Here is a 23,517-nt window from a genome sequence, read left to right as displayed (position 1 = left end):
TACAGTTAGTGAAACATGGTTCAAAGCCACAGAAATTACTACAGCAGTGTATGGCTATAGTGCCTTTCATACATTCCAACCGCATACTGAATATGAAACAGCAAAAGGTGGAGGTATATCTATCGACATAAAGGATCAGTACACCTTAAGGCTGGTCAACATTCCAACCACACACTGAATATGAAAGAGCAAAAGGCGGAGGTATATCTATCGACATAAAGATCAGCTCACCTTAAGGCTGGTCAAACAATATGACATGCTTGTGCTACTCCATGTCCAGCTAACCCTGGGAAAATCCATTATCATACCCTTACTAGCTACAGGTCCTCCACCAAACCAGGAAACCCATACATCATACTTGACATTACTAGTATCACATAATCCAGCCCAATACCATACTCATGAGTGATTTTTAAATACCCCCTCCATTAATTGGGAGGCATACACAACATGCAGGCCCAAAGATTTATTGACTTTGTAAATTCAAAGGCTCTGGAGCAGCCAGTCTGCACTCTCACTAGGGGAACAAGTATCCTAGATCTGGTACTCACAAATTTGGGAGGGTGCTGCACCCCTTCCCCTGTGTGGTAAGATTAGATCACAGAGCAGTTTACTTTGAAATAAAGGTAAAATTAGCCCCCCCCCCCCACCTAATCCCAAAAAACAAGAAATTCTCTAAGGTAAATTACCCCTTATTAAGGGATGGCATAGCTAGTTTCTAAGCTCCCCCAAATCCAGAAAACACAGAAACTTATTCAGAGGTGTACACAAAAGCCTTGTGCGACCATATAAAAAACTGCATAGAAATGGCAGTACCAGACGAAAATAAGCCCTAGTCAAACTGCAAAAACAAGTCACCCTGGTGGACCCCTGGTATTAATAGGTTGTACAACAAAAGAAAGAAATTGCTTTCAGAACTTGTCAGAGATTTGGGATGCATGGCTAGGCTTAAAAAGACCCTTGTGGTCGTTAGCCTAGTAAACACCTACGAACCTATGAAGATGTAAGAGGGAATGTGTACAACAGAGCAAAACGTAACTCATTAGTCTAAACAAGTGAATCAGGGAACCAGTCAAGTCTCTGAGCGCAGACTTTGATGTAAAAATAGCCAACAGTGATAAGGATAACCATGAGGCATTTTTCAGTTATGTCTGCAGTCTTAACGGCAGCACCCAACAATGCGCAGAATTAGTTGTAGATGGCATCACCTATAATAAGACAGAAGATATTGCAAATTTGCAGGCCGACAAATTCAGCTCAAATTTCACATCCCCATCACTCCCAGTTCTCCCCCAAGAAATACCCTTCACTACTCCACCGCATATTATCACCAAAGAACAGGTTGCCACTGCTCTCATTCTAAATCTGAAAACATGGCTTCAGTGGGGCCTGACAATATACCAGGTGGCCTCTTAAACAGCTTAAATCAGGACTTACCAGGCCCATTAGGAACTCTATTTAACCACAGCCTCCAGACTGGCTTTGTCCAGATAGCATGGAGGACAGTAACAGTCATCCTTATGCATAAAGGGGGACCATTTACTGATCCTGGAAATTACAGACCAATAAGTTTGACTAGTCTTATCTGTAAGGCCATGGAAAGAATACTCATGGACCTGATAAATATCGACACAGGAAACTTTCAAACACTAGACCTGACCCAATTCAGCTTTATCAAGGGCAGGGCATGCCTACTGAATCTGAGATTTCTTTGAGAAAATCACTAAGGCCATTGAAGAGGGAAAAACAGTACATGCTACCTACCTCAACCTGGCCAAGGCAGTTGACACATTTCCCCACTCGAGTGTTATATATAAACTCACAAAACTAAGCATAAAAACTGACATCTCCAGATGAATAGCCAGTTGGCTCATGGACAAGTGGGTGAATCCAGATCCAGCAAGAGGCCATTTACTAGTGGTGTGCCACAAGGCTCAGTGCTAGGACCTCTCCTGTTTGGAATATACTTCTCTGAAGTCAAGGCAACTGTAGAAGGCTTCTGGATGACAAAGTTTGCTGAAACTGCAAGCTGGGGGCAATCAGTGAATCGCCAATGATGTAGATATCCTTCAGGAGGGTCTAGATCAGACAAATGATTAGGGCCAGAAGCACAAACTAAAACTAAATGCAAAAAAATGCATTATCATACACTTTGGGAAGTCAAATACCCTTGCGAATTAGAACATTAATAGCACACCCCTAAGAGTAGACTCAGAGGTGAGAGATCCAGGTTCACAGATAGACAGTAGCCTGAACTTTGACCGCCATGTGTCCACAGTGTTGAGGAAGTCCTTTCATGTGGCATAACATATAAGTAAAGGTATGGCACCCAGATCCAAGGAAATTATAGTCCCACTGTACTCAGCCCTCATCAGATCAGTATTTGAGTACAATGTGCCATTTGGCATATACTTGACTAGGTACTTACAGCAGCTGGAGTGACCTCAGAGGTTCCTCACAAAGAAAGTACAGGGTGTAAATAACATGACCTATGCAGACTACCAGCCCTACTCGTTACTCCGTCTCCTACTGATTATTAAGGGGTGACCTATGCCTGACCTACAAAGCTCTCAGAAATCCAGCCCTGATGGAGCTGCTACACATCCAGAAGTCAAACAGCATGTGGGTCACCTGATTTAGGGATCTAAACTTAGTCAGCGACTCACACAAAACATGCTGGTGAGGGATCTGCTTTACAAGCTCGAAGTTTCAAAGCGTTGAACTGCAAAATGCTCGAGACCATAAAATCGAAGTTTTGAAACTTCAAAATTATAATAAAAAAAAAATAAAAACAAAATTTTTTTTACGCACCCCCCACACCCTCTGCTAAATAAATATAGCAACACCGAGATCACACTACAGTGAGGAAATCAGTACATTTCCCGTTCTGAACTGTATGGCGATCTCCATTCAAAATGTTTGAAGTTTCAAAACTTTGATCTTATGATCTCGACCATTTGCAGCTCAAAATTTTGAAGCTTCAAGCTTGTGAAGGGAATGCCTGGTGAGGCAGATATGTGTCTCAGAGATTGCCCCTTCTTGGGAACAGGCTTCCTGTTCACATTAAGTAGAGCTCTTCCCTGGCCCTCTTCAAATGCAATTTGGATCAATGGATGGGGAATCACAAATTCAAACCTTGGGTAGTGCCTATATCCCTTATGAACAGGGGCAGTTTGTAAAATACCCAATGCACAACACAAATCCATGCCATCCTTTTGCCCTTAGGGGCCATATATTGCGTAAAATTGGGTTATATTGGCTGGACTTGTAAGGGCCCTTAAGCCATTAGTCTAGTAGTCTCCTATAAACGTATGACTGATATCGTATTTACACTTTGTTGACCAGGTTAATCCTGCTAGATCAATGGCCTCTTTTCAAAGGTGACCCAAGGTGATATTTACACTAATATGAGTAATTTAGCCAGGGCTGTAGGGAGCTTCCTGTGAGATCCTATAAGTCCACCTGAGCTACAATTAACTCAGGTAACTAGGGACTTGGTTTAACATTTCAGTTGAAGGACGACACATTCAGGAATGCAGCATCCCCATTATGGGGATATGCGTAAGTACTGGAAAATGAAACTACCTGGGGTAATTAAGCTACTGCTAGCGACTTCTTGACTGGGACGTCTTCCTTTAGCCAGAACCCTGACTTGTTCTTGCTGGGTCATGATGACCCCCTCTGATGCTTTTCATCATTTTCCTTAAAATCCTTGCAGGCCTTTGGTGGGCTTCTGCCAGGACCCTGAGGTGTTCCACATGCTGAGTCACAAAGGCTTCCTGACATTAGTGTTCTGGAAGAGGACCTCGTAAGTTTCCTTTTACTGTGCAGCACTATGAATAAAGGCCTTTATTTTTATAGTCGGTTTGCTGTTACTGTCTTGGCAAATCTATACTTCTAAAACCCTATAAGGCTCAGAGTTGTCATAAAAACATTTCCTGATGGAGGCTTCTGTAGCAGTTTATATTATACGTTTGTGTACCACAGTATTGCACTCATCTACGTGGGCCATTTAAAGGCAGATCCTGGGTGCGCATATCATAATATAAATAAGAAATTTCTCTAGTATCTTCACTGTTTTCCTGCCACACAGCTAAACATCATCAAACTCACCTCCTTTTACAACAGAGTATCTCACCACTGCCAAGACTTAAAGCAGCTAAATGGGTTAGAGCTTAACAACTACATAATATATTCTCGACTAGATGCAGCATACAAACTGATATATCATCCTGAAAAATGCACTGCATTAAAAAAAACTATTATCGTCCTGCACCTCCACAAGGGACCTTTGTTCTGTTGATAAATTTCTACTGAGCAGTACAAAAGCAAATAGTTCATCAGGGGACTCACTATACTCCTGTTACATCTCTAAACTCTGGAATACATATATACACAAGTAAAAATGATTAACAACCTTCCAAGCTATAAAGTCAAACGATACCTCATCCAGTCCAGGTCATGTTCATGTTCATCACCAGGCTGAGACCTCTAGTGAAAGCAGAAACTTCTTATTACTTATCACTGACTTATTGCCCTCCTCCGTAAATCATTACACCCCTAACAACTTTCCCTCCTGTCCTTGACTCAGTATACTTCCTTTCACCCTTCTCTTAAGCAACACTTCTCATCCTTCTCTTTTTCTAACTGCCCCCACCCTCCTCTCTATCCCTCTCATGCATTCCCTATATACCTAAGTCAGAAGCCTTCTAGATACATCAGTTTGGAACAGGCAGCCTAAATAGAGCTAATCCTATACCTGCTCTCTCAGCCATATGCTATTACAACTGTCCTCCGGTACACTACTAATATCGCTCATCCCCTCCTACATAATTTTATAACTTACTTAGTCTTATCTCTTGAACTGTTTACAAACCTATACAATACTAAAATTTCCCTTCCAATATAATTTTATAACTTACTTCATTATATAGCTTGAACTCCTTGCAAACCTTTTTTACTAAAATGCAAGAACATTAAACTTTTTTTACAATGTTTTCCCTTCTGCAATATAAATTTATTTACTTCCTGCAAGATTTTAGAACTACAAGAACTGTATTGACTTGATGTAAATACTTTACTGTATATTCCTGTCTTGTAATTATGTATTTTCATGAGAAATGTAAGTGTTTTTTTTTCTGAGAATTGTCTGAAATTCTCTTGTTAATATAAATGTATTGTGGTAAAGCTTTTCTCCCTAGGCCTTTGCTGAAAATGGGCTCCGCCCAGTCAGCCTTTCCCACGCAACAAAGACAAATAAATAATTTGCCCCGGTGCCCCCATCCTTTGTTGGGACTATCTACCCCTCCTGATCTCCCCCATGAGGGTTAAGGCCAGTGAGGATCATTACAGTGTCTTGGATCACACAGCGTCTTTGCTGCCATGGGGTATTATATTAACTTAACCTTGTTCCCTCTCCTGTCCTGCATTTGTCAGTTACATTTCAGGGCTAGTCCATTCTATGGATCACACCACTGGGGACATCTATCTGAATGATTTCCTCCCCCAGGATGTGCACACCCACCCATCCCTCCCAGAGTCTACTAAATGAACCTGGGTCACACTGGCCATAGTTAGACCTTTACCCCTCAACTCTCTGCGGTGTCCAGCATCTTCACTGTTAAACAAGACTCTGCCCTAAAGCAAACATAAAATAGGATTACTAACAGTCTTTTTGTATACAAAATAAGCTGTCCTTTTCTATGTTCTGTACATTTGCTTCAACTTTTAAATGAGCAATCTCTTATTAAAGCAAATGCTGCTAATTTATTTATCTATTTATTTGTTTGTCTCGCATTTGGTAACCAGGTAGACACACTGGTCCAAGGACCATTTTCAGGTATGACCTATACCATGAATGCACAAACAATACTAAGGGTGCAATAATAAAACATAATAAAGTAACAATAATAGTCCATGCTGTACTGTAAATGCAAATATAATGCAAAGGTAACTAGAACAGAAAGTCACATACATTGCATCAAATAAGGAATATACAAGTAATATAAGGGTCCTAGAATGGAAGTAGTGAACTGGAAAAAGTAGGTGGATAAGAAGAAAGGGAGGTGGAAAGGGAGTATAAAAGGGAAGAAGGAGAATAAATTAATAGCAACAGTAATGATAATGGACCGTATTCAGTTAAATACAGTAAAGTAGCACGCGGAAAAGCAATCGCGTAGAAAGAAGAAGGATTAGTATATTTATCCACGAATGTCAAAACAGTGATGTTCTGTGGTTTCCCTACTCTGTGTATTAAGTCTTTTATGAAAATCAATAAATTTTTCTAAGCATCTGATTTCTTGGGATATTTTGTTTCAGTATGTAGGGGCTAATTTGGAGAATGCTTTTTCTATAGTAGCTGTAGTATACGAGTGAATTACTAATAGATTAATCTCTGAAATGAAGGAATTTCCGTACTGAATGGTCGGTGGTGGTAGCTTAGGAGCTTGTATGTAAGTGTGCTGATTAACAGGGATGGACTGTCTTCAACTGGAAGCCAGATGGAATTATAAATAGCAATGTATTGGTGGACAGACATACTGAGAACTAAAGTGTGAATTTGAGAATTTTAGTCTTAGTTTTTTTTTTCAAGTATTTTCCCGGGTTTGTGCCGAATGAACGTGTAGTGAGGGGGGAGTAAATATTTGTCCCCAAGTAGCAGGATACCTACAGCAACTGCTTTGCTTGCCTGTTTGATGAGGTGGTTGGATATCCTGCATTCTATTTTAAGCTGGGCTAGAACCTTTTGGCTCTGTTGCATATGGTAAAAAGGAAAGGATGTGGTTCAGAATTAGGCCAAGATATTTCTGTTTCATAACTGTAAATTGTAAATTATTTTCTAGGTCAAGAATGTTGACAAACTTCAGATGGGCAAGTCTCTTGGAATCTATGAGTAACAATATACCCCTTCATTTAGTGTTTAATTAATTAAAGTTTGTTGTCGAGAGGCCAGTTCCTTAGAAGTTTAAGTTACTGGAAGGTGTCAGTGTTTCTTTTGGAGGAGGCTGTGGCATAAAGGATGCAATTCAAGTTGGTTAGGCTCAAAGGATGACCACTGATGTACAGTGAGAATAGCAGTGGTCCTAATATGGAACCTTCTGGTATATCAACATTACTCCGTAGATGATGAAGCCATTACATACAGGCATCAACTGTGGAAATTCACCCCAGGTATCACGTCAGTCGCCCTGCTAGACAGGGGTCCAGGGAAGTAAATATTGTGGGAAGACATATCCAGGGAATTGTTATGGCTAGGCTTGTATGGGCCCTAGGGCCGATAGCCTAGTACCAACCTATGAACCTATGAATATTCTGCTTCTGAGGTAGTTTTCAAATCATACAGACTTTATTTAATTTAGGTAGAAGTAAGGACTGACATACTCTCAAATGCCCCTTTGAGGTGTGTAAACTAATGCTCACTCTAGCAATCCTTTCTGAGTACTGGTATAAATGTCATTAGTTGATCTCTACATGATAGTGGAAGTACTGTATTTAGGCCTGAAGCCGTGTCATGTTGTGTGCCATAGACTTTGTTATATTCAGCCTGGAAATCCAATAGATATTCATGAATTATTTTTTCAAGTATTTTAGCAAGAAGGTCCAAGTTGGCTGTTGGTCAATAGTCCTCCAGTACTGGTTGTTTTGGACAGAAGATTTATAGTTCCTCTGTTAAAAATATTATACTGGTCAAAGTAATACTCTAAATAAAGATCATGGGTCTGCAAGCTGCTGTCTTCTTGACGTGTAGAAGAGGGGATGAATTAATGTAGAACTTACCAGTAGATTTTAGAGATATTTTGCTTAAGTGTTCAGTGACCTATTTCTTAATAATGGACTTTTTTTTCTACACACCTTTATTGAATTATCACTTGTGACATAGGCAATTTTACATTTATATAAAAGTAATCAAACTGTTTTAACAAGTTCACGTTTCCAAACATTATACTTCACATGTATTGCTATATATCATATAACCTAAGCAACATTACATACATTATTTAATTCCACCCCTTTTTTTAAACAAGACACACTCCTAATTGCAAACATTTACATCACAAACCATACTAACACACTCCCACTAGTAATCTGACCAATCATTTTCAGTCAAACATTGCATAGCTCATTTAAGTCCTGCCTTCTTTTAAACCTCATTCCTCCCCTGTATGTATTGTTCCCACAATTCCCATTTTCCTATGTAATTTGCTCCTATCCTTTTCTAAGGATCTCAATTCCAGTTGTTTTACATCTGTTACTATATTCACTACTTCTAGTACAGTTGGTTTAGATTTTGATTTCCATTTTCTAGTGATAGCTTTTTTGGCATCCACCACAGTTAGACACAGCAAGGCCTTACCATGTCTAGGCAATGCCGATTCTGTGTCATAGATCAGAAAAATCATCTCTCTCATCACACCAATCTGCCCACCTAGCATTTCTGACAGTGGATTCCGCAGGGAATCCATAAAGTCCACCAACTCACCTTACTCCCAGAAAATATGTTCCCAACTACCTCTTTCTTCCCCATCACACCTCCAACATTTGCTGTCTACCTGAGGAAAAAATCTCTGGAGTGTACTTGGGGGTATAAAAATATCTAAATGCTAATAAAACTAAACTTGTGATCTTTTCCCCCTCAAGAAACTCCCAAATAGGCAAAAGCACTTTCTCAATAATCAGTAGTGATAACATCCCAATCGAAATCGTATCTAACACCAAACTCCTTGGCATCATTATTGATGAGCACCTAAAATTCAACACCCATATTCAATCCTCCATTAAAAAAAACACCAAAAGCTGAGAATTCTATACAGGCACAATCGCTATCTCTCCCCCTCCACCAGAAAAACACTAGCATGTTCCTACCTTCTCCCCTCTCTTATATATGGTGCCCCCTGTTAAACAGTCTACAAATTGGCCTGCAATCTAAGTTTGAGACATGCTATAACAAAATAAGCAAATTCGCTACCAACTCAAAAAACTCCTCCCACCACTGCCACTCTCTCCATACTCTACGACTCGAACTTCCAAATTATTTGACCTTGCTTAAACTCAGCAACACCCACAAGCACATCCACAAACCTACTAGCTGCCCCTCTCTCCCCACTGCACTAAACCCTTACATCCTTAACCACTCACTCAGATCAGAAGACCAAAACCTCCTACAGATCCACAAACCATCACAACCACCTGGCCACCTCCTGCTTCTCTACTCCATCTCTAAACTATGGAATTCTCTCCCACCTGCTCTTCTCAACACACAGGACCACACTAAATTCAAATCTCTCTTGTTCTCATATCTTACTAGTAAATGGATATGCCAACCCCACTCCCCAACTTAATTTCCTCCTCAGCCATTAAACCTCCCCACTCTGTCTGAAACAACTGCTCCTACTTTCACCCCACTGTGACTTTCACCTTCTGCACCCAATCCTCTCCCTCACTCAAAAAAAAAATTCTTATCTGTTAAGAATGTCTGATTATTGTATTGTATGCTATACTTTCTCTGTGAAATTATTTTATTTTATTGTACATTTATTTCACTGTACACTACATACTATGTAGAATTGATTGTATGCTGTCTTGAATTGATTGTATCTTCTATTTCTATTTAACTGTTTTCTGGAGCTTTTCTCCCAGGGTCTCCACTGAAAACGGGCTCTTCGTGGCCCAGTGGACTTCCCCCGTTACCAAACTGAAAATAAAATAAAATAAATAAAATAAAAAATAAATCTATGTAAATATTTCCAAGCAAAAATCCTAAATCTTCTACATTTTGTTGTATATTTGGAAGACATGCATATATCCTCCCATAGTTTCTTTGTGAATTACTTATCCAGACTATCTTCCCAATCCTTTCTAGCCTCCTCTTATTGATTCTCGTAGTGAAAAAAAACTAGAATAACCAGGACCACAAAAGGCTTCAGGTTCAAGTAAAAACAGATAATTTAATGTAGGTAAGTGCTTTCATGCCTTACAGGCACTTCATCAGACAAATAAACATCCAAAACACCATTTATATACCATATTAAATCAATTATACAGTCAATTAATGGCATAACTTCCTTTCTTTCAAAATTGGTTTTAAAGGCACATAGCCATTCAGTGCTGGAGGTTTATGTGCCTGCAACATTAAAATCCATTTAGTTTCACATTTCTTTATATTATTTATACCCCCACTTACTTATAATGACGTTCTGTAGAACTAAAAACACAAAAGAACGTTCCTTATGTATTTGTATGTGCCTATACAGTGGGTACTACCTTATGTATTTGAATGTGCCTATATAGTGGGCACTACCTTATGTATTTGAATGTGCCTATATAGTGGGTACTACCTTATGTATTTGAATGTGCCTATATAGTGGGTACTACCTTATGTATTTGAATGTGCCTATATAGTGGGCACTACCTTATGTATTTGAATGTGCCTATATAGTGAGTACTACCTTATGTATTTGAATGTGCCTATATAGTGAGCATTACCTTATGTATTTGAATGTGCCTATATAGTGGGCACTACCTTATGTATTTGAATGTGCCTATACAGTGGGCACTACCTTATGTATTTGAATGTGCCTATATAGTGGGTACTACCTTATGTATTTGAATGTGCCTATATAGTGGGCACTACCTTATGTATTTGAATGTGCCTATATAGTGGGTACTACCTTATGTATTTGAATGTGCCTATATAGTGGGTACTACCTTATGTATTTGAATGTGCCTATATAGTGGGCACTACCTTATGTATTTGAATGTGCCTATATAGTGGGTACTACCTTATGTATTTGAATGTGCCATATAGTGGGTACTACCTTATGTATTTGAATGTGCCTATATAGTGGGCACTACCTTATGTATTTGAATGTGCCTATATAGTGGGTACTACCTTATGTATTTGAATGTGCCTATATAGTGGGTACTACCTTATGTATTTGAATGTGCCTATACAGTGGGTACTACCTTATGTATTTGAATGTGCTTATATAGTGGGCAGTACCTTATGTATTTGAATGTGCCTATATAGTGGGTACTACCTTATGTATTTGAATGTGCCTATATAGTGGGTACTACCTTATGTATTTGAATGTGCCTATAAAATGGGTACTACCTTATGTATTTCAATGTGCCTATATAGTGGCTACTACCTTATGTATTTGAATGTGCCTATATAGTGGGCACTACCTTATGTATTTGAATGTGCCTGTGTAGTGGGTACTACCTTATGCAGTTGAATGTGCCTATACAGTGGCTACTACCTTATGTATTTGAATGTGCCCATATAGTGGGTACTACCTTATGTATTTGAATGTGCCTATACAGTGGGTACTACCTTATGTATTTGAATGTGCCTATATAGTGGGTACTACCTTATGTATTTGAATGTGCCTATATAATGGGTACTACCTTATGTATTTGAATGTGCCTATATAGTGGGCACTACCTTATGTATTTGAATTTGCCTATATAGTGGGTACTACCTTATGTATTTGAATGTGCCTATACAGTGGGTACTACCTTATATATTTGAATGTGCCTATATAGTGGGTACTACCTTATGTATTTGAATGTGCCTATACAGTGGGTACTACCTTATGTATTTGAATGTGCCTATATAGTGGGCACTACCTTATGTATTTGAATGTGCCTATATAGTGGGTACTACCTTATGTATTTGAATGTGCCTATATAGTGGGCACTACCTTATGTATTTGAATGTGCCTGTATAGTGAGTACTACCTTATGTATTTGAATGTGCCTATATAGTGGGCACTACCTTATGTATTTGAATGTGCCTATATAGTGGGTACTACCTTATGTATTTGAATGTGCCTATATAGTGGGCACTACCTTATGTATTTGAATGTGCCTGTACAGTGGGTACTACCTTATGTATTTGAATGTGCCTATACAGTGGGCACTACCTTATGTATTTGAATGTGCCTATATAGTGGGCACTACCTTATGTATTTGAATGTGCCTATATAGTGGGCACTACCTTATGTATTTGAATGTGCCTATATAGTGGGCACTACCTTATGTATTTGAATGTGCCTATATAGTGGGCACTACCTTATGTATTTGAATGTGCCTATACAGTGGGCACTACCTTATGTATTTGAATGTGCCTATATAGTGGGCACTAATGGCTTTATTTCTGATGTGTCCTATATGTTCCAACACTCTCTCTTATCCAGCAGCTTTACTGCTACAGAACTCGTTTTATTTCTTGGACTTTTGATATTTAAGGGCTGCAGCAGAGATGGCCGAAGGGCTGGGACTGGACTTGGATTATGTACCGGAGGCTGCCAGGAAGCAAGATTTGACTAGCAGAATACAACGGCTTGTGCGGTTTAATGAATATCCGCTATTCTCCCTGAATTTGGGTGAGTCTGAACCTATACAAATGATTGATATATCAGAGAAGGAATTTTTTTACCAGCAAGCTAAGAGACATTGACAACAAATTGTATAGTCTGAAGCAATATCAGTGGTAGCGCTTACACCTAGAAGCTTGCTTGCATTTTTAAAATAATTTCAAGAGGCTTACGGGTTTTAAAAATGCCCACATATGGATCCAGTTTTCTGGAGTTACTTCGGAAATGGCAAGAGCTAAATATGGAATTAAGCTTCAATTATATGAGAATGTTGATTACCTTCTTCAAACCAGAAGATGATAAATTATCTAAAGAAGTAGATGAATTAATAAAGGAAGTTAACACTAGACCTGGGGCGAACGTGTCAGCATATGAGAGTAAATTAAAGAATGTGAAAAGCAAGAAGCTGACTCGTGATTATAATGATTTTATAAAAGGACATATTTTTGATTGGCCCCGTAATCCTAATGAGGGAAGAATAACTAGGAACATTGGAGATGCACGAGTACCTCTTAACCAGCGGGAGCACATTGAGGCTCCATCTACCAATGAGCAAGAGGGAGCACAGAGTGACGTAGGCAGTCAGCGTCTTCAGATCCTGAGATAGCTTCAAGATCTAATGAGAGCAAGAGGCTAGGAGTGAGGAAGAAGACACCGCTACCACCAACACAGAGTGCCAACCCTTTTCCAATGCTACCTGTTCCAATAAAAGAGATGGATATGAGGAACGACAAAAGGAAGAGGAAGCAGTTGTTCAAGATGGGGTCAGCAAAGAAATTGGTGCCAAGACCCACGAGGACACTCATCTAGTTTTCAATTTGTCCTCTTACCAGCTTACGCCAATACAGGTCAGTGTATTGAATCTTGGGCTGTCCTTTATACCAGCTAAAAGGGCAGATTACACAGAAATTATAGTACAACTTAGGTTATTTGCTACGAATGTCATGCTTAGACAAATATATAAAGATCGTGGCGATAAAAATGTATATATTTATAAGAAACCTAGTGTTTTTTTGTCCACAATTTTTGCCATCTGTGGAATTATTTTTGAACAAATGCGAGCGAGACTTGTTTGTTATTAAGCAAGAAAACTCTGGGAATAACTTTGTGAACTTGACTGTAGCACAACAGGAAGCACTAAAGACTTTAAAAAACAATCCGAATATACAGATATGCTCAGTTGACAAAGGGGGCAGGATTGTCTTTTTTGATAAGACTAAATATGATGAAAAAATGCTTTTTATGTTATCTGATGACCTGGTTTATGTCAAAATGAAAGCAGGTTTTATGGATAGAATGATAAACTTTGTCAAGAATGAATTATATGATCTCTTGATGAATAGGTTGCTGGATGAGGAAATGTATGAATATTTTAGTGTTGAATATCCATTGATACCCATGATATATGGCATGCCCAAAATACACAAGGATTCTATAGATCCACCTTTGTGACCTATAGTTTCAGGCAGTGGGTGGCTCACAGAGCCACTATCCATTTTTGTAGAATGCCATCTAAGATCAGTTGTTAACACAGTTGATACTGTTTTAAGGGATACACAACATTTTCTTAAAGATTTGTATGAATATAATTCAATGTATGACATATCAAGTTGTTTGCTGGTTACGCTGGACATTAACACACTTTTTACTGTGATACCCAATTTAGAGGAGGTAGAGGCGATTAGAGCATTTTTACACAAGCATAGCACATATAGTAATGATGTAATATTTTTGATATGTGCTTTTTTAGATTTAATTTTAGAAAATAACGTTTTCATGTTTGCTGAACAGGTATATTTACAGAAGGTTGGCTTAGCTATGGGCACAGCTTGTGCCAATAGCTATGCCAACCTAGTGATGGTTAAATGGGAAGAGGATTATATCCATATATCACATGTTTTTTCTACACAATTAAAGTTTTTTAGATGTTTTTGTGGACGATATTTTCTTGTTATGGGAGGGCACTCCATTAGATCTGGAGTGTTTCATCACATATTTAGAATCAGCAACTCATTTCTTAAGGGTTACGAAGAATGTCCATGCCCAGCATATAGATTTTGTGGATGTGCATTTAGTTAAAGGTGAGAGAGGTATGTTGGATACATCAATGTACAGAAAACCATGTAGAAGAAGCACACTATTGATTCAAAACAGTATGCATCCAGGGTTTGTGTTTAATAGTATAACCAGAAGTCAAACACTCAGGATTTCTAGATTACATACGCAGGAAGTACAGTTGAATGAAGCATTAGAGACTTTGAAAGAAGAATTAAGGGCTAGAGAATATCACGATGAGGATTAAAAACAAGTCACTAAAGATGAAATTGTGAAACCTTTCTTCTCTAAAAATAATTATAAAAGAAAGAAAAATAACATATATAATGGACAAGGTAGGCCCACTATAACTTTTAAAAGTGATGTAGGGAGGATATGTAATGTAGTAAGAGAGAATTGGTCTGTCCTTATCTATGATGATAAGGTGCATGAGGTGGTGGGTGACATACCGAAATTTTGTTTTAGGAATTCCCAATCACTTAAGCGACAATTGTGTTATAATGATAAAGATAAAAATATGCATAAAATACCACAGTTCTCTAAATATGGTACTTTCCCATTCAAGAGGTGTGCAGCCTGTCCCTATATTTCTAATGTTAAAGTGTTTAAACATCCAATTTCAGAATATACTTTTTTCCCGAAGTCTTACTCAGATTGCCGTAGTAGGCATTTAGTCTATCTTGCCCACTGTGTTTTATGTAGTAGTTTTTATGTGGGTAAGACTAGTAGGACTTTAAAAGAGAGGGTGTTGGAACATATAGGATATATCAGAAATAAAGACATTAGTAGCCCACTATATAGGCACATTCAAATACATAAGGAACATTCTTTTGTGTTTTTAGTTCTACTGAATGTCATAATAAGCAAGGGGGGGGGGTGATATACATAATGTTACAGAGAAATGTGAAACCAAATGGATTTTAATGTTGCAGGCACATAAACCTCTAGGATTGAATGGCTATGTGCCTTTAAAACCAATTTTGAAGGAAAGGAAGTTATGTCATTAATTGATTGTATAATTGATTTAATATGGTATATAAATGGAGTTTTGGATGTTTATTTGTCTGATGAAGTGCCTGTAAGACATGAAAGCGCTTGCCTACATTAAATTATCTGTTTTTACTTGAACCGGAAGCCGTTTTTGGTCCTGGTTATTCTGGTTTTTTGAGTTACTTTGTGTTCTACAAAGATTTTATCCAGGAGCTTTACTGCTGCAGAACAGTTTATATTTCTTGATTCCCATAGTTGTCATACGATATTTTGTATGCTGTACTAAGTATTCATTTTTTAATGGCAGCTTCTGTTCTAGATTCTACTAAAAACTCTACCAGAGCTGGTCTTTCGTTTAGAACCCCCCATTTCTTTCTCTTTGCTTGTACTCTGATATCAATCCTTGATAGTGAATGCAATCTTTAACCTGCAGTCCAAATAAGTTCTTGGCATCTTCCCATTCTATTACCTTTCCCTCTCTAGTTATTTGCTCCCAATACCTTAGTTCATTTGCCAGTTTTCTCCAATAAATTCCAGCCCCCTTTTGCCTATTATTTATACCCCTAATTGCAGTCATTCCTATCGTCAGAATCTCCTTTCTCCATTCCCATGTTGGCTTAGTTCTTAGAATACTTTTCTGCTACTTTATGGATATATTCTGTATGATTATTGTTAGTCTCCTAAAAGGTCTGCATCCAAAATCCCAGTCTCTCCATATTTTTTGAGCTTCCCCTGTTTCATCATTATCCCATTCACCTTTGAATTATACCTTTCTGCTTGTGGTACGTATAGAGCCTTAACTGTGTAGCTCTGAAATACCCCTTCAAACTAGGTAATCTCAATATGCCCTGTTCTACTGGAAGAATCAGTTATCCCACTTGACTCTTGTCACTTCCCCCTCCCAGATAAAGTCCTTCAGCTCTTTATTAATTGCTATCCACAGCTTCTCCTCTGGTTGATAAAAATATGCCTGACCTGTGTATAAGGATAAAGGGACTAAACACATTTTAACTGATTTTATCTTAGTATCCATATCCATATAACAAAGCTTCCATTTTCTCAGTTTTTGTATTATCTTTTGTTTAGTCTATTCCCACATATCCTTAGCTGCCACAACAAAATCATTGTAATCCATACTCCAAAATACTTCATTTTATCATGTTCCCATAAATACCCATGTGTGGGTACAAAATTTACTGCTATTGCCTTTATTTTAGCTTCATTAATTTTGTATCCCAAAAAAGATGTGAAACTGTTTCAAAATGTTTCACAACACTGTAATGTCTCTTTCTGCTTTTGCAATGTATAAAATAATATCATATACAAACAGAGCCAGCTTTTCTCGACTACCATACCAATTATATCCTTGAATGTCTGAGTCCCTTATTTTCTTTGCCAGTGGTTCTAAATATAATGCAAATAACAAAGGGGAAAGGGGCACCCCTGCCTGGTTCCTCTGCTCAAGCAGAAATTATCAGAGAGGACCTCACCCACTTTTCATCTCCGATCCCTCATATATCCTCCTAATCAACCTTATAATATTTTCAGGAAATGCAAATGCTTCCATTGCCCTGCTCATAAAGTCCCAGCTTACTCTGTCAAATGCTTTCTCTGCATCAAGACCCACCACCAACAGGGGTATTTTCTTACATTCTGCTTCCCTCTGGATCATCAGTGTTCTGCTAATGTTGTCAAAAGTTTGCTTCCATTCCACAAAACCACATTGATCCATGTCTATCAGTTTGGCATTACTTTTGCCATTCTTTTAGCCATTATAAACACGAACACTTTATAACCATGGTTTAGTACTGAAATGGGCCTATATGAAGCTGGATCTGATGGATCTTTACCCTCTTTAGGTATTACAGCTACCACTGCCTTCTTCCAAGATGTTGGTATTTGTCCTCCTCTTAAAATACTGCTAAACAAAACCTTCCATATCTTTATCAGTTTTTTTGCTTCCTAGCTTCCAAGCTTGCATTAAAATACCATCTATTCCTGGGAACGTTCTTGTAGATTGGTTATATCCTAACCATTAGTAATTGAGCCTCATCTACCTCTAACTTTGACATATTTAATTCTTCCGTAAACATTTCCATTTGTATATTTTCTTAATTTCTATATTTTTATACTTTATACAGACTTTCATAGAATTTCCGAAATATTTCTATTACCTCTACAACATCTCTTGTTACCTTCCTTCTTATAGGCTCCCTAAGCTTGGCGACAGCCCTTTCTACTTTGTGTTGCCTGACTCGTTGTGCTAAAAGTTTTTTTGCTGTAGTGTTACTATCAAAAAACAGTTGCATAACAGCAGTCTTTCTAAATTCATGTATATTATGGAGGTAGTCCCTTATTTTCTGTTTAGCATTCTGCAGTTGTTCCTTTTCCTTGTTCTGTGAAATTTCCCTGTTCTACAATACTTTAACATTTGTCAGTCCCTCTAAATAATTCTTTCTACTTCTTAACCATAGCCATCTTTCTTTTATTTCCACCCTGTTTTTAAACTCACAGACGTAACCCTCTGAGCCAACCATCACTTCAAAAGGATTAGTGGGAATCATGGACAGTCTTCTGGAGCCAGCCCTAACTTCTGAACTAGAAAGTAGCCTAAAATTACTTTTGATTGATTATAGGCATTGCAACATAAATTTTAAAACAATTACATATGTGCTATTATTTTTACTCAGATAAAACTAAGTGTCTGGCTTGGCAGATGTTCTATATTTGCAATCCAGATATGCGCAGTGGAATGCACGTGTATTGCCTCAGCACGTCATTCATAAAGCAGAAGTGTGCGATTAAAGACGCACATCCTAGCAGCTCTAGCCTCCATGTGTTGTAATGTGAAAGTAAACTTAGATACAGACACAGCAGCCATCTTTTAGCTACATTAGTTCAAGGCATGCACCCTGGGCATAATGATGTGTTAAATTTGAGCAAGAATGTGTTTATGTACCTTAAACATTCACTGAATTTTTGTAGCACACATGCTGGAAAGGTATAGGATGCTTATAAAAACAAACTAAATTATTTTGAAAGGGAAAGAATGTTTACTATGTGCCAGAGTTATGTTTCTGCTTTTTTTCTGCTTTCTGTTCATTAGTGATCCCACATCTCACTTAGTATGCACAACCAAGCCATTTATTCTCCAAACTGGTCTTATGACCAATTTATTCCTTTTAGGGGTGAGTGGTGAGCTGCAAGGTAGTGCCATCAACCTTTCTGCAGTGAATTACACGTTTGCTGTTTAAGTCCTAACTTTTCCCACTGTTAATGCACAATGCTCTTCAGTCTGCATGTAGTGGGCCTTAGCAGGGATGTTTCACTTGCTTCCATGAGTGACATTATCCCACAGAAGGCCTTGCCCTCAAAACAAATGCTTATAACTAAACTACTACCAAACTTATAACAGTGTGTTTAATTCTTTAAGTATTTTGTAGGGCTTTGCGTAGGACTGATTGAACTAATTAATTAATTAAATTTAGTTGGCTTTAGTCTATAAATGATGTAATATCTTTGAAACTCTTTTTGAACCTTGAAGGCATAAGCGTAGGCGCGAGTTTGTTTAGAGTTTATAGGTCTTTGTCTGTGTGCAATAAAATCTACTTCTGTGTGCCAAAAGTGTCTGAAATTTCGGTGGAGTTGTAATTTGGCACTAAATACAAAAGAAGTATATTAAATCATTGCCATGTGTTTGCCTGATCATTTATTATACTGTAGCGTTGATTAATTGTGAAGAACATTGATTTGTCTGTGTGATCTTTTTACTCTTTGGTTTTGATTAATTGTGACAGTATAAAATTCAAAATGCGTTTATTCATTTTTAGACTAGTGTCTGCAGTGTGAAAAAACGTCCTGATTTCGCAACATCTGGTCAGTGGGATGTAACCACCAAAACCAGTAATGGTGAAGAGAAAACAGCTGTTTTTGATGCTGTCCTGGTTTGCACAGGCCATCACTGTGACCCTAACCTACCACTGGACTCCTTTCCAGGTAAGATTGCTACAATGTTGTTACTGACTCTTGTCTGTGTGTCTGGGCCTCCTTGTCTTACAGACACAACAGCGCTGTATATCTTAGTGAATTGTGTCCCTCATTATGTTAGGAATATGCAGACAGAATGTACAAAGTACATTCAGCATGCATATGGGGCTGCACAGTGGCACAGTAGTTAGCATTGTCATCTCACAGGAAGAGGTTCTCCAGCTCGATTCATAGTTGGGGTCCTCTCTGTGTTTGTTTGGGTTTCTTCTGTTGCAGTGAAGATCAGCTGTGGCAGAGCTAGCCACCTGGTGGTGTGAACCTTGGCTCTAAATGATTGTTCACTGTTGAAGTGACACCCTGGCTCCATGTGGAAAAAGGGGCTGTAGATGGATTTAGTATGCTTATATTCTAGGCTTGTAACAGAGTTAAGGTTTATATTTTTATACAGAATGGTTTCTGAATGACTTCTTCCATCCAAAATACAGAACTCCTCTCTGCATTTATTTTTAAGTTGTTGCAGGCTTGTTTTTGGATTTCTCTTCCAGATGCTAAACATTACATTTCTAACATTTTTTTTTTATTTTGGGCCACCATATGCCATCTTGAGTTTCCACTGTACCCTTAGACTCTGACACTGCCAGGATAACATCAGCCAACAATGTGCCTCACATTCAGTGCATCGCTTCTCCCATGGGAGGTCTGTCCCTCACATTCAGTGCATCGCTGCTTCCATGGAAGGTCTATGGCATGTAGAACTGAGCTTGTCTGTCCTCATGGTGTATTGTGCAGTGCTGGTGTACCATTAAGCTGCTCAGGGAGTAGATGTCTTAACATCCATATGAAGGCACAAATGTAGTGACATCTCTTTCTAACCATTGAATGTCTACCACACCTTTCATTTATTAATTAGTAACAAGGTTTCCAGTCTCAGTGTGATACTGGTGATATACATGAAAGTTATTCATAAGCTCAGTTCTTGTGAGCAATGTTGAAGAGCTCAGTGAGTATTCAGTACGTCCACCCAGGCTTGCCCCTTTGGTCATCTGAGCCCATGGCTGAATCTGAGCTGGCAGCATCACTGTCACCAGCCTTGTTTCTGTCCAGTCACCCTGCAAACTCTCTAAATATGATGCCACTGTGATATCACTAGCTCAGAAGACAGTCAGTGTCAGAATGCTTGGTTTTAGGCAATTTTAATGCCAATTCCATCCCCACTTTTGACTGGAGATCTCGAGGTTGGGTGCCAATTCCACACCCACTTTTGACTGGAGGTCTTGAGGTTGGGTGCCAATTCCACCCCCACATTTGACTGGCGATCTTGAGGTTGGGTGCCAATTCCACCCCCACTTTTGACTGGAGATCTTGAGGTTGGGGAACTGTTGCTATAAGCACACACTTCTTAGTCCAAGCACTGCTTTTAAGCTTAGCTTCATAGAATGATACTAGGTTATTGCTCCAGAGGACCTTATAAGCCTTGCCAAGATTTTTTTCCATGTTCCCACAAAGTCAGTACCTGTTTCCCCTGTCCAGCAGGGACACAGGTGAGATTCCAGGGCTGTATTTTCTGTTTCCCATCCAGTCATCCAGGTTCCTCTTAAAGAGGGCTAGTGAGGTACTGTGATTGACATGGAGAGGGAGTCTATTCCACAGATGGGGGAGTCTTTGGGACACAAATCTATCATGCCAACAAGTTCTATTAATGTCACAGACCAGTTTGAGGCCTTGCATGCGGGTTCCGCGAGTGGGGTTTGACTTACGAATATGCAGCAACTCCACCAAGGCTGGGTCTGAGATGGCTTTGTATGCCAGACACAGGTCACCACTGAGCAGTCTTTATGAGACTGAGTAAAGGGACAGGATTTTTAGCCTATCTGTATAGGATAGGTGTTTGAGACCTTGGATTTTCCTGGTCAGGAACCTCTGTGGCCTCTCCAGCTGCTGCATGTGCTTGGCAAGGTACATGCGGAAGGAGGCATTGTACTCAATAATGGATCTGATAAGGAAGGAGTACAGGGATGTTATGACCTCCTTGTTCCTTGATGAAATACCCTTACTTATGAGGTGGGCCATGTAGAAAACCTTATATACAATGGAGGCAATGTGGTGGTCACAAGTCAGGTTGCTATCAACCTGGGTGCCCAAGACTCTCACGACTGATTGCATGCTTAGTACATTGTAATAAATGTCATACTTAGTGGGGATGCTACTTTCCCCAAAGGGGATAATGATGCATTTCCTGCCATTCATTATGAGGCCATATTTTTGTACTAGTCATTTGTTTAGTTAAGGCCCTTTTGGAGGATGTTCACATCACTAGGGGAATTTAAGACAGTGCCCAGCTTGTAGCCATCTGCAAGCTTGGTCAGCCACAGACCACTGTATTTCACTTCCACCTCAGAAAAGTATATGCCAAACAGTGGAGGCTCCAAGTCTGATCCTTGAGGTACATGGCTCGTTACATGTCTACTACTAGAGGTGGCGTCCCTTATTTTCATAGACTGAGTTCTATCAGTGAGCCAGTTAGCTACCCATCTGGTAAAATATGGTTTGATGCCTAGCTGGGAGGGTTTACCTATTATGCCCGAGTGGGGAATAGCATCAAAGGCTTTGGCTAGGTCAAGGTAGGTGTTGTGCACCATCTTTCACTCTTCCATGGCTTTGGTGACTGTTTAGAAGAAGTCAACCAAGTTTAACAGGCATGATCTCCCTTTGACAAAACCAAACTGTGTGGGGTCAAGCACTTGGAAGTTGCCAATGTCCTTGTTGTAAGGTCCATGGTAATGTGTTCATTGGCCTTGCAGAGCAGGCTAGTTAGGCTGACGGGCCTGTAATTGCCTGGGTCAGTGGATGCTCCACCTTTGTGTAGAGGAATGACAGTAGCTGTCCTCCATTCAGCTGGGATGAAGCCGGTGTTCAGGCTTTGGTTGAATAGGGTGCCTAATGGAGCTGAGAGCTTGTATCTGAGTTAATGTAGGATACAGCCAGGGATGTTAATGGGTCCCATGGAGACTGTATTTTTTGCCTTTGAGAGGGCATTAAGGACCTGCTCCCTGGTGATGAGGGGAAGGGGGCGAGTGCTGGAGATGTCCTGGTTTACTGATGGGGGGGGGGGTGAAGTTTTCACTGAATCTGTCTGCCAGCAGGTTGGCTATATCTATGGCATTTGTGTATGTGGTGTTATTGACCAGATCAGAGCAGATTTGGGTGTTGCCTTTGAGATTGCGGACATATGTGAAGAAGGCCTTGTGATTGCCCTTGGTCGATGTGGTCAATTTGGACTCAAAGTTAGCCTTAGAGGATTTCACCAGTGACCTTATTGGCTTGTTCAGACAAAGGGGAACTTGCTTCCAACTTGGCACCTGCTCCTTCTTGGTCCTGGACAGCATTTTTTTCCTTTTTATTATAGAGTTTGTTTATTGCTACTGTCCACCAGACAGGTTTACTCTTCCTTGAGGAAGATGGTTTGGTCCTGTCAGGTATTTCTGAGTCCATACAGCTATGTAGGTACTCATATAGTATTTTGGTGTAGGCTTGTACATTAGTGCTAGTTCCAACTGAAGGGGTGGTGGCTGTAAAGCTGCTTATACCTGCTCTCTGGAAACTGTAGCCAGGTTTGGAAAAGTTTTTTTGTTTAACCCTGACAAGGGGGCGGGATCAGGGGAGATGGTGACTTTGAAAGTGATTACTTTATGGTTGGATCCTGCCGAGGAGGATGACACTGTAGGGGTGCTACAGTGGCTACTCATGTTGGTTAGTACCAGGTCCAGGATATTTTCACCTCTTGTGGGGGTGTTGACCAGCTGATCCAATGATTTGACACTGACAAAGTCGAGGACTCTCTGGACGTTTATGTTTGGGCTAGAATAGGTCTTCCACTCTATGGTTGGGTAGTTAAAGTCACCCAATATCAGGGTAGTGGGTTGAATCTTGATGGATTCAAGTAAGTCTAGATAGGTGGAATGGGTGTCCTGAGTCATGTCTGGGGGTCTGTAGTTAGCTATAATTTGAATAGGTGTTTTGTCAACACTTAACTGCACTTGGAGTGTCTCCTGTGCTTCATACTGTTTGACCAGCTTGGCGGTTTGTCTGTCTTTAATAAATATTGAAA

The 23,517-nt window shown here is 39.4% G+C and overlaps 1 protein-coding gene across 1 annotated transcript in view; it reads left to right on the top strand.

Moving 5' to 3' along the window:
* Positions 1 to 23,517, top strand: part of LOC122813115 (flavin-containing monooxygenase 5-like) — a 589,830-nt gene that overhangs the window by 341,161 nt on the left and 225,152 nt on the right. Inside the window, exon 4 of the mRNA XM_044085248.1 lies at positions 19,253 to 19,418. Within this exon, the coding sequence (XP_043941183.1) occupies positions 19,253 to 19,418 (166 nt within the window). The remainder of the gene's footprint in view (positions 1 to 19,252; positions 19,419 to 23,517) is intronic.

This window comes from Protopterus annectens, chromosome 10.part0 (assembly GCF_019279795.1).
Source record: "Protopterus annectens isolate FY-2018-M chromosome 10.part0, PAN1.0, whole genome shotgun sequence".
Taxonomy (NCBI): domain Eukaryota; kingdom Metazoa; phylum Chordata; order Ceratodontiformes; family Protopteridae; genus Protopterus; species Protopterus annectens.
The sequence above is the reverse complement of the archived record's forward strand: the minus strand, read 5'-3'. Positions and strand labels throughout refer to the sequence as shown.